Source organism: Mya arenaria, chromosome 2, assembly GCF_026914265.1.
Source record: "Mya arenaria isolate MELC-2E11 chromosome 2, ASM2691426v1".
In the NCBI taxonomy this organism is placed as follows: domain Eukaryota; kingdom Metazoa; phylum Mollusca; class Bivalvia; order Myida; family Myidae; genus Mya; species Mya arenaria.
This window is the reverse complement of record NC_069123.1, coordinates 42,288,997-42,301,464: the sequence shown is the minus strand read 5'-3', so window position 1 is coordinate 42,301,464 and position 12,468 is coordinate 42,288,997. Positions and strand designations below refer to the sequence as shown.

Genomic DNA, 12,468 nt, shown 5'->3' with positions numbered 1-12,468 from the left:
TTTGTCTCCCGGGCAAACCCTCTTCGATACCAATTTTTACCACTGATACATTTGCCCATTATCAAATAACAGTGATTTGTATAGTAATACGATTCCATCAATCGCGAAGACTATTGGCTTCTATCAGCCGCATGTTATCCGTATTGCTTTGAGGCCCGATAACACTTCATATGCGCCGCTATATATATGGCCATGCCATATTATTGACAGACCTCTGGCATTGCAGGAGTAATGCAGGAGTAACCATTTTATTTGAGAGACTGTAGAACTGGATGACTACGCTTTGTAGAAGCCTACAGTGTTAGTGAATTATATAGTTTGCTTTAGTAATTGCTTCAGAGGCTAACTATGAAATCGTTGATTGATAAAGGTAAAAACAGGTTGTTGTATTTTTTTTTTCATTTTAACGATTGCAAAATGCCGCTGTTTACGCTTAATAGCTAATTAGAGTATAATTATTGATATCGATGTTTTCTTTATTTCCTTTATAAGCGTTATACACAAAATTTAGAAAGGTAACTCTAATGTTCTGTAATAAACAGATAATTAGCAATGACAGATATTATGCATTTTAACCTTACTTTGAGGTTTATGATTTATAAAAAAAACTTACAAAGTTCCATATTTCCATTACCAATATTATACACTATCATACATATAACGATTCGAACATTTCAATTCAGCAGGGAGATACCGTTGATTTGCAAACCGAGATCTAGTCGTGAATTTAAAGGTTGGTCTTATTTTTCCAGTCTTGTCAATATAAGATCTCACTCTCAAATGAATCGCATATGTATTGTTTTCATTCGAACGAATATTTTGATAAACATCACGAATTAAGGCTTATTCAAACCATATAACAGTTTACACAGTCATGATATGAAACTGATTTTCATCCAAAAGAAAACCCGCGCTATTAATCTTATATGAGTATTTTAACTTTTTATTTAAATCTTGTTTTCTGTAACAGAAACGTCATCGATTCGATTACCTTTCGTAAAAGATATTTGTTTTGTCACACTACCCGAGTTAGCGCTTCTGAGTATAAGAATGAGCTGGAAATGTATAGCCAAATACAGGGCATACACAAACAGGCATTCATTTGGTGAATGTTGTGCTTTTTAATGATTTCTTGTGCAGAATCGACTTAAGTAGATGTAGGATTAAAATATTAAAGCTTTACTCTGTCTAAATCTATGACAATATCTTTTAAATTTATATCGTATATTCATAGTAATTCATATTAATAAAACAAGTCTAAGCACTACTAACATACATCAGCATACAGATAATAAATTATGCCAGGTTAAATGTCTCTTTTACGTTCGGTCTCAAAAAAGAAAATCAGGTTTCTGCTTTTAATACTAGTTTTATTTCAACGCATGATTTTGTAAAACACAAAAGCAGTGTTCGTGCAAACTTTACACACTTTTGTTTTTCGACGTATAACAATTTACAATGAGACGTGCCCATATAACGATCTCCCACGAGATGAGACACACATATCAATTAACTTGAGAACGTGCACGACAACAAGCCTAAAGCACTTGCATACCTTCTCATTGATCAGGTATTATAAAAGGAACATATTCTGACATGTGATTTGGTTTAAACAGTATTTATTAATATGTTGTTATTATATCAGCATATTACAAGTATACAGGGAAAATGATTGAAGATTGACAAGTGATTTGTAATTATACCATTCCAAACCTGACCTAGTAGGTTGATTCGGTTTTATTACTACATGTTTTTTGATATTAGTTGATGGGTTATTTAGTCCTCATCGGTCGTCATTGTTTTTGAAAATTACATAAAGCATACATGTTAAGAATGCACATGTAGGCATTCTCACTCATTCTTAATTAGAAATATTTTTTTAAAGCAAGTAGTAACACTTGTAAGTGGAAATATCAGCTTTATTTTTTAACAACCCGATGTGTAATAATTGTGTTGTAGCTCCTCAGTGTATTTTGCGTGGTGTTTTTTTAATGGCTTTTGATCGTGTTGATGTAATTTACGTACAATTTAATTTAAAATGCACAAATTGAAGCATGTACTTTTCGCACTTGTAGAAATTAGTTAGATTTGGTAAGACACCCTTTTCCCTTAATATTTAGATAGGGATTTCGGTAGCATGTTTTCTTGCCAAATGTATCATTATGTGTTCAAATCTGGTCTGATTCTTTTCTCCCCCCCCCCCCCCAAGATCATAAGTATCTTCCATGGCCATGTGTGTAAGATAGGTTCACCCCAACCCGAGCGAAGCTAGTTTTGAGAAAATGAGGTTTAATTTTTAATTATCCTAATTAATTAGCATTTAAAATGTTACCACAAGACAAGGTTTCCATGATGTTGTACAGACGACGGTCCTCAACAGGGGAGGTAATTGACAATAGACAATTAAAAAGGTGTTCCATACGGGTAGTTGTTTTATCTTTGCTCGTGGACAAGATAAGAATTTCCAGCATGGTCAAATTTTTTATCTACTTATCTGAGGTCAAATTTTTGGATGTACTTATCTGAGGTGGGAGAAAAGTAGATCCAGAAATTCGGCCATGCTGGGTTTCCTTATCTTGCCCAGGGGCAAAGATAAAAAGTAACCGTATGAAACTGCCCTTTTATTGCCATCACGTGTTTATTTCCCATGTTGAAGACCGTCGTCTGTAGCACCATGGAAACTATGTCCTGTGGAAATTTAAAATCCAAAAACATCTAAAGAATTATTCGAAGAACAATTTTACTATTTACATATTTTGAATCATTACGAGCATATCTATGACAACCACAAATTTTAACATATCTATACGTGAATTATTTCAACTACGCACAAAAGAGTTCCAGCGAAATAAAAACATGTTAACATTATTTTGTTCAACTGACGTGGGAGAAAAAACATCTACCAGGGCCACTGATCTATGATTGGTTTATCCCACCCTTACAATAGGGTGTTCTTCGGAAACGAGGTAAACACGAGCGGCCATGGAAGATACTTATAATCTTACTGTGATATGATGACTTTCCATACACATAATTGTCTTAGCTTATTTGTTCAGTAAACGGTCAGTTACCTCTACCGCATTGTTCTAGAGAATAGTCCAGTGCTATTAAAGCTGTTCATTTGATACAGAAATTTCAACAATGGTGCTACCCCAGCATATCAAACACAAGAAAGTGCGACTTCTGTTGCCCAATTATATCAAATGAGGAATGTGAACATCTACATTGTTGATAAACCATCGCGGGTAGTCAACCATGTGTCTCATTATTATAGAGATGTGGGAAATATTCGAAAGGTTAATATAGAAAGGCGTTGCTATAATCTCGCAAGTTATTGGGGTATTGCTTTTTCTTAATGACAAGCATGGAAAGTTGTGTGTTTGTATAAGAATAATACAATGACGAACCAACACTTGCAGATAGAAAAGCTTTTAACATACTGAGGTACAGTAAGACTAGGATATGGCTTATGGATATTTTTCTTAAAGCACCAATATTTTTTTTTCAAAGTTTTTATACCACTGCAAGATATTTAAAGCTTGGAATAGCAATTAACAATGCACCGTTTAAAAACGAATGTCAAGTGAGACAACAGTTATGCAAGAGAGTAATATTATGAACAAGAACAATATTCTTTCTGGTTTTTTAAAGTTTCTTTCATATGAACACAGATACTACGTTTGTAACGCACTTATAAATAACAACTTACTGTGAATAAATGAACGAAAGGAGGTAAGTATGTATCTCATACAAGTACATACTCTGCAAGTACAAACACTTACATAATTTTACTTATTATTTTCTATTTTCAGCAGTGCCAATGGGAAAGGACTCTATAAAGCAAAACTATCGGGTCGTAGTCATGGGGACGGCTGGGGTCGGGAAAAGTTCTATTATTAGCAAATTCATGCACGATAAATTCACTGAAAGCCATAAAGAGACTATAGAGGAACTACACAGACACCGGATGCAGTTTGAAAGTGTGAGTGTTGATATCGACATTCTGGACACGGCCGGATCTCATCAGTTCCCTGCAATGAGAAAACTTGCCATAGCAACAGGCGATGCATTCCTACTCGTCTTTTCTGTTAATGACCCAGAAAGCTTTGAAACTGTTAAAAACCTCCGGGATGAAATACGATTACAAAAACAAACAGGACAGTACTCCATTGTTGTTGTGGCAAATAAAACTGATTTAGATGCAGACGAAAGTCATTCACATGCAGTGACCGAGTCGGTTGTGTGTATGGATTGGGAGGAAAAGTTTGTAAATACGTCTGCCAAAACAGGCGACAATATTGATATTGTATTTCAAGCTCTTGAAAATAAAATCAGAGAAAGAATTACGCTGGCAGAGAAACGTCTGACATTTATCAGAAGGATTTCAATGCCAGTGATGAGAATAGCAAAATCGGAAAAGACAACATCAGGTCTTTTCAAAAGCAAGTCTCGAACCCAATCTGTTGAAGTCCCGAAATGAGGACCAGTTTACATCAACCGCACCCCTAAACGTTATATATATATATATATATATATATATATATATATATATATATATATATATTTAAACGTACAGTGCCATAATTGTGTTCATACTATAATGTTTAGTCACTGCTAATCATGTTGTACAATATTTAATAGCGTTCTTGTTTATTATGTACCTATATACTTTGTGATAATGCTTGACTGAACATAAGTACGTAATATGTGTAACTGAAACTGATTTGACAGTGTTATTTGATTTATGTTGTTAAATAAAACGTTTCTGTGTTTTACTAACATTGCTGTTTCATGTACATATCATTATTGTATTTTAAAGACAATTAGCAAACTTGATTGCATTTCTCTGAAGGAAGAGGGCTATATAGGTTTGCAAAGCTGGTCTGCTGGTCGATGAACTTGGGCTTGTCCTCAAAATGACCGGTGAACATAAGACCATGACAGTTCGATGGTAGAGTGCTCTTAGCAAAGATAGGTAACTTATTGTTATAGGGGCCAGTAGGTCAAAGGTCACCGTTTTTTTCTACGGTTTTACCAACAGCTTACGTCCTTATTCTAGCGAAACAAAGTGCGCAAACGATAGTAATTAATAAAATGATATCGTACATGCATAAACATTGTTCATATCAAATGAATAGGTTTAATCTAACAGATAGCAACAATCGTGGCTAGTGTTGTTTTGAAAACTGTGTCCGCACAATAATACGAGGGACTGTTTTTTTTTCAGTTTTATTTCTGACTCATCATGAGAGGTAAGAACCTGTAATAAATGTGTAAGATGGCTGTTTTATGTGTAATCTTAAGAACAATGTTGCAATATGGCATTCTATGTGAAGTTATAATATTTATTTATTTATATATTTATGTATTTAACATCATTTGATTAGACATCGATCATTTCGAATAAGAACACCCAATCTTACCTAAAAACAATCTGTTTTTTTTTTTAATGAACAGCACGACTGTACACAGAGCACCATATGCTTACTGATCTATATAACATTTCTTAGCATTAACATCTGAAAACTATCTTATAGGTTTTAATTTTAACTTAAATCAATTGAAATTGAAATTGCGCGCGCATGTGTGTGTGTGTGAGTGCGTACGTGCGTGCGTGCGTGCGTGCGTGATGTTACTGTGCAGTTTAAATTAAAGTAAAATTCAATTATTACACTAAAAGTTTGCAATAATATTTGAAAAAGAAACAATACTCGTATGAAAAAAAATGTTAATTGTGTGAAATGTTCGCATTCTCTAGACATGCCCCACATGTCTCGTAATAATCATCTTGTAATAGTAATCCGCGTGGATGATATTGGTTTAAGTTATTGTCGTGGTTTTGTTCATAATTATGTTCACAAAGAATTATATACGGCTTTTAATAAAACGATAAACGATGCCTGTATTTACCAGTTATAACTGCAACATGCTGGTTTTTTATACCGATAAACACATAAATAATTGCTAATGTATTGCCGATTTTAGTTCAGATTTTATTTTTATTGCTCATCAGTGAGTTTATTAAATATACGAGTATATTGTACATGGTATATTAAAGTTGTAACATTTCGAGTTCCTTGCGTAAAATTTATGTTCCAAGAGACCGACGGGCAAATGCGATCTAACTTAACTTTACTCAAGCACCGAAAAGTGAAACAATTCCACAAATCAGGTTACTTACATAGTATTTCTTTTATGTCAGAACTTCCAAAAAGTTTTGAAATTATAACCTTAGGCCACAACAAATTGATCATTTGTTCGTCGGATTTGCCGCACCTAAAATTCGAAAAACGAAAAAAAATTAAAAAAAAACTTTTTTTTGCGCCCGCACTTACTATTTGGTCGCGCATATTATTTTTTTTGTTTACTTCTGAATTTCCTCTATTTTCTGAAGTTATTTTACTAAGAATTTAATCCTTCAACGTAAACTTCGCCTTTTTTGAAGGTATTTCCATGCTTTACATTCTTCGCGAGCAAAATTTCCTCGTGTCAGGACAAAATCAGGTCCGGGTAACCGCAAAACAGCCGATATTTGTTGACAGTCTTTTTTGTCGGGAATATTTTGCAGGACGCACCGTTGTTATTTATTTCCGGTATTAATTTTCGGGTTACTTTCAGTTTTCGTAATGTAAAATACACGTTTTAAATGAAAATCAATGTCAAAGTCAATGGATTACAGTCTTCAGTAAACAACAACAGTTTCAGAGCGTAGAAGTCAATAATTATCTATGTGTGTTTTAAGTAATTCATTGTTTTGTACTCAAAATTTTGTGTTAAATAATAACTAAATCGGATTTTGAGTGCAAAACTTATATTAAAATACACGGACACACGACTTAACACAATTGAACATGTTTTGGTGAGTTATTTTTTAAATTTTCTAAAATGCATTTCTCAGTTTTCATATAATCATAATCGTTATAAACAGATAAAAATAGAAGGACTTGTAAATGTTTTAGAAACAGCCTGTACATTGAATTTATGAACCAGTCAATCCACGCCCCCTTCCCCCCCCCCCCCAGGTCCTGGGGTATACCAGGGTTAGTCGGGGAAATGGGCCAAGTTTTTACCTTCCAGGTGGCCCCACAGTGCCGGGCGAATGCAGTGGATATACCCGGGGTTGGCTGGACTGAAAATCAAAGTCCCCGCTATTCCCCGGACCTTGGGGAGTGGTTACAATTGACTAGTGCATTACATACACATGGACAGTATAAAAAACATCAGTAAAATCAGAAAATAAAACCTTTTATAAGTAAAATGACTGTTTTAATTTTCTCAATTCTTCGTTTTTATCCACTTGTTTTCTTTGATCCATTTGTATAAAATGGCCTGTAATTAAAGTGGCCTGTTTCTTATGGGCATTGGTTTATACTATTTTTTTTAGCTCGATTGTGACGAAAGCTGATAGCTTATAGAATCACTCTCGAGTCCGTTTCCTGGGCAGAAACCAGTACTGTGTCCTTTTTTTGAGAAGCTATGAGAAAGTACCCCTGGTGGGGATCGAACCCACAACCTCTTAGGTGAGAGGCGGACACCTATACCACTAGACCACTCTCACCCTCTTATGGGCATTGAAGCTATGGAGGCCGACATGATATTCTTTTTCAAGGCACGGACCTATAAACCATAGGTTCGGGGTAAAGGCGGGTTCTTTAAAGGGAAATATCTTTATTCCACCACCTGCTCTAATATAATGATTTGTTTGATACTGCTTCATTTATGTTGTCCCGCAATTTAATCCACAGTGTCTCTGTGTTATTTACATTTTCAATCTTCTGAAATGTCAAAGTCACTAGTAGTTGACACCAATTTAATCATGTGCTTCAAGAGGTTCAAATTTAGACCTGACCCAATATTTAGAAATGCTCAAATCATGAATAACTCTTACAAGTCTAAAATGTTTTTTTTGTAATAGTAAGTTACGGAATGAATACAATAGTTTTCTTTTTGGTCTTCGAATAATTGTATGTTACTATGAGGAATGTTGTCTTTACAATAATCCACGTTTAAATTGAAGTTAATAGTAAAGCACTGGACCTTATTGCCATTTGTTAAATATTGAGAGAGATTTTCATGTCACTGTGATACAATCAAAACCTTTTCATTAATAACTGAGCATATGTTTGCAATTAAAAAGCATTTCTTGACATAATTGTATGATAAATTTGGTAACAAATATACTTTTTATTTTTTTTTTTTTTTCGCCTTGCGCTCGCCTCTGATTTGCCTTAAATTCAAAAAAAAGTATTTTTTTTTTTTTCGCTCGCTCGCTCCTACTTTTTTTGGGCAAACTCCGTAGAACAAATGATCAATTTGTTGTGGCCTTAACAAAAGGTTTTCTTTACAAATCGAATTAAATTTGACAAGAAATCTCGTAGCTATACCAGGTATATATTGCGTAATAATGCGGAAGCGTATTATTTAGACGAAAATTTAACATGTATGAAATGAATATGCGTACTCATTGTAACTACTGCAGGTTTAATCTGGGCATGGCTTTCGAATGTCAACACACCTAAAGAAACATAAACGCTGAAAATATTTTAGTCGTAATTATGGAACTTGCTCATTATCTGCGTACTACAATAATGAACGTGTTTACAAAGTAACATATTACTTTCCGAAACGAGTTTTAAGGTCAATTTCGAGCATTAAACTATTTAAAAAAAGAGGAGCCTGTTTCGAAACTTATTTCCCAACCATGGTAACCAGAACAACAAGCTTTGAAAATCGATCGTGACATTGAACATGAGCGAAAGACCTTTAGCCACGCCTTATGTATGTCATTATGTTGATTTGAATCATCAATAAAACCGTTCATTATTTAGATAAATACTTAATCGTATTTTTATCTAATACTTAAGTGATCAACGTTTTTAAGTAAACAATATAGTTCTCATTTATTGGAATGTTATTTTATACAGTTACTGAAGTTTATGCAACGGTTGATCCAAAATATACAGACTAGAATTGATTGACGTGAAATGAACGAATTCGTTCTAGGCATTCACTTTAGTCTACATTTTCCGTAATTTATAAACATATGTAATCAAATTTGAAAATATCCTCCAAATAAGATGAAAAATATTTGAATAAAAAGTGTTCAAGTTAAAAGGAAATCCACTGTTTTTGTCACCCCTCGTATGTAAAGTTTATAATATATGATCAAACAAAACTCATGTTCAGTTTCTTTCTTCACAGTCTGCTCATCCAATTCTAGCCAAAGCATGTTTTAAAAGCATTTGGAACTATCATTATGTATGGATTCGATGTTAAATCTTTATAATAGGAGATCCTGGTTATAGGATAGTTGTATGTTGTTGATAAATATAACTTTTATGAACTTTTACATTTAGTAAAAAAAATTATAAGAAAAAAGAACATAAAATGATATACTGTTTCTCTGATGCGTAAGAAACTGAAATACAAAACGGTGTTCACGTTATGTAGAACCTGCTACCTTATGCTTCGATTGTCGTCTCATTAACATTGTTTGTAAACTCTTTTTTATTCTTTTTGCAGAGTAAAATGCGTCATTTCTCCATGTACAAATAATGTTGATCTGTCGACATAACATATAACCACAGGTCAAGGCGATCATGCATGTTATTTTTTCATGAATTTCGTGAGAGTTTTACGACGTCTTGCATGTTTAAATAGATTTTATCAATGCCCAATGGGTTAATGTTCGAAAGTGTTGCATGCCTTTCCAGATTGTATACTTTATTACCGTTTTATTACCTTAACACCCGTAACTTAACCATACTAATTGTTAGAATTACGATACTATATTAACAGTCTGCTTGGCGTGCTAAAATTGTGATGTCCTTTCATGATGATGTCAGCCTGGTTACTAAGTTGGTTGCGTTCTAATGTTCTAAGTTTATTGTACTAGAACATCAATATTTTGTACTAATTTAGGGTTTTCTTCTCTTCCAACGAAATAGAGGGCAGACCCAATCGTAGTCTCGTTCTGCATAAACCATATCTAGCTATCCTAAAACGACAACAATCTAGAAACAAGAAACACATCCTTTTTATTTTTAATGATAAACGTGAACGTAAATATTGTAGCCTTCACTAATAAGATTTTTTACTTTTATGTTTAGCTTAATTTGTATTTTAGAATTACACCTTAAGTATATTTTCCAAACAAAATAGCTCAATTCTAATGGCTGGTGAAACGTATGGATTCCTATTTTACCATGTTAGATTTCGTTTTTCTTCGATAACACCTACATTTCTACTCAACGAAATCGCGCATCAACCTATAAAACGGTCTACATCTTATCGTTAAGAATTGCAGTTTAACGAAAACATAATTTGGTTCACCGTCTACTTATAAGATCGCTTTTAATATTTAAACAATACAATTGGATTGCCTAAACACTTCTTAGGTCACAGTCTACGAATAGTCAAAATGTGATCTAAGCTATTTTGAATTTCCTTAATGCATGACCAAGTAACAGGCCTGGAGCGGAGTTCATTATGCAACTTAGATTGAACTTAAATTTTGATTTGAAACTGGCCTTGTGATAAAAAGTTAAGAAATTTTTAGCAATGACATTAATGTGTGGCCTTTAACCTACGGGCATATGTGTGTTTATGGCGAATATTTGAACGACAAAATTTAAAAATCCCCGATGCAAGTTCTGGATACCATACAAACAATCAAACATACAAGAACTTAACTTTTGACCAAAGACCCTAAGGTGTGACCCTGACCTTTGACCTACAGATAACGGCTGTTTCAGGCGACACATTGTCTTAAGACTAGAACTTTTCTCAATTCAAAATAGTCTTATGCTTGGCCAAGTTACAGCAAAGATAAGCCATAATGCCAAAATAACACAAGCCAAACAGTCAGTGAAGAAGAAACATTTAATAATTCCTACACATTTGAGTCAATTAATATCGCAGACAGCTTAGATCAACACGAACATTTTCACTAAACGTTTCTTGTTCAAATACTTACAGACATGTATCATGCAAAATATTGCTGTTTTAACCTCTGTTTCAACATGTATTTAAAGGTCATTGAGCCGATCACTCATTCTATCGGAAGAAAGTATTTAAAGTATTCATTTTTAGTGTTGTTTTGCGAGCATCGCCATAGAAAAATCAGTTTGGGTAATACCACGAACGATCAGGGTGTAATTGTGTTTAGAAACTTATTCGTAGTGCTTATTTAAGAAATCCTCAACTTCTAATATCGAAACCTTGCGTCGACAGATAAGCAGTGATCAGTGATCCTACGACCGAAAAAAACATCCACGTGCAAACATACTCCATCGAATCTAGCCAATTTCGAAATGAATACACCGTAGAAATTAGAACATCCCCGTCCGAAGAATTTTAAAGCGACACCTCTAATTCAAAATCAATACATACACATATATAACAAACATAAAATTTGAGTGACAATCCTTAACCAATTTGCTAAATAATACATTGATGGAAAATATTAATTACTGCTAACAAAAGTGTTAAATGATTGGTGATTAGTAAAAGATTTACTGTGATCGCCATTTATTCATCCTTTTTGATATATTAAAACGTGTGTATTAATTGTGGACAATCTATCTTATTCTTGAGTACATCTTTAAAGTTGAAATCACCCGAGTTGTCATGTAGTTTGATGGTAAACAGGTACCCATTTCATCGGATCAAAGTCAAAACTCCATCATTAGACTTACTATTTTTTCAGACCGTATACATACACATACTGCAACTCGGTAGCCATGTTTTGACGAGATGTGTTAACTTCAACAGCGTGTAAGTAGGTGATACTGCAGTGAACCATATCTATTTCAGTTTGTTTGTTTTTGTGATATGAGTATTTGTTTATGTTGCCACTGCAGCCAAAAGCTTCAGCACTTTCTCTTGGAATCGTGACTGCTTAAACATGTTTCGTCACCCATTACGACAAGAAAGGAAAAGAACGACATAGAAACCCCAAAACGCATTAAACACGGTTTCCAAACGATGTATGTTCGTCTCATCACTTTCAGGCAGTGAAAGCATGTGCATTTAATTTATCTTATTACGAAAAGGAGACATGACAGATCAGATTTATTAGTAAAGGATCGGCAAATGCATTCTTCGTTTATATTAAATATAATTATACTAAAAATCGTGTATTTTCACGTATGTTTTAAGGCATAACTGAGCTGATTATAACATTAGCTAAAGATATGCTGTAGTTTATTTCGCATTTTAACATGGACAAGGATGTAAACTATTGTTCGATTTCTGCGGTAGGTAAAGCCGCAATACTTTCGTAACAAGTTGTTGTGTTGGCTCCAAAGAGAGGTAAAAAACACTTTATGTCTGATCTGACACAGCATCAGACACATTTCAAACAGGACATTGTTTTCCAGAATAACAGCCGTGATATAATACATCATTCTATTAAATTTGCAAACTGAATCAATACAGCTCCAGCGTTTATTTCTCTAAACGGAAATG

General features: G+C 33.9%; 1 protein-coding gene across 1 annotated transcript; it reads left to right on the top strand.

Annotated features, from left to right (window-relative positions):
• Positions 1 to 236: 236 nt before the first annotated feature.
• On the top strand, positions 237 to 4,480 carry LOC128214967 (ras-related protein Rap-2b-like). The gene is made up of 2 exons (XM_052921693.1): positions 237 to 370; positions 3,813 to 4,480. The coding sequence occupies exons 1-2, from the start codon at positions 349 to 351 to the stop codon at positions 4,478 to 4,480; spliced, it is 690 nt and encodes a 229-aa protein (XP_052777653.1). The 5' UTR covers positions 237 to 348.
• The last annotated feature ends 7,988 nt before the right edge of the window (positions 4,481 to 12,468 follow it).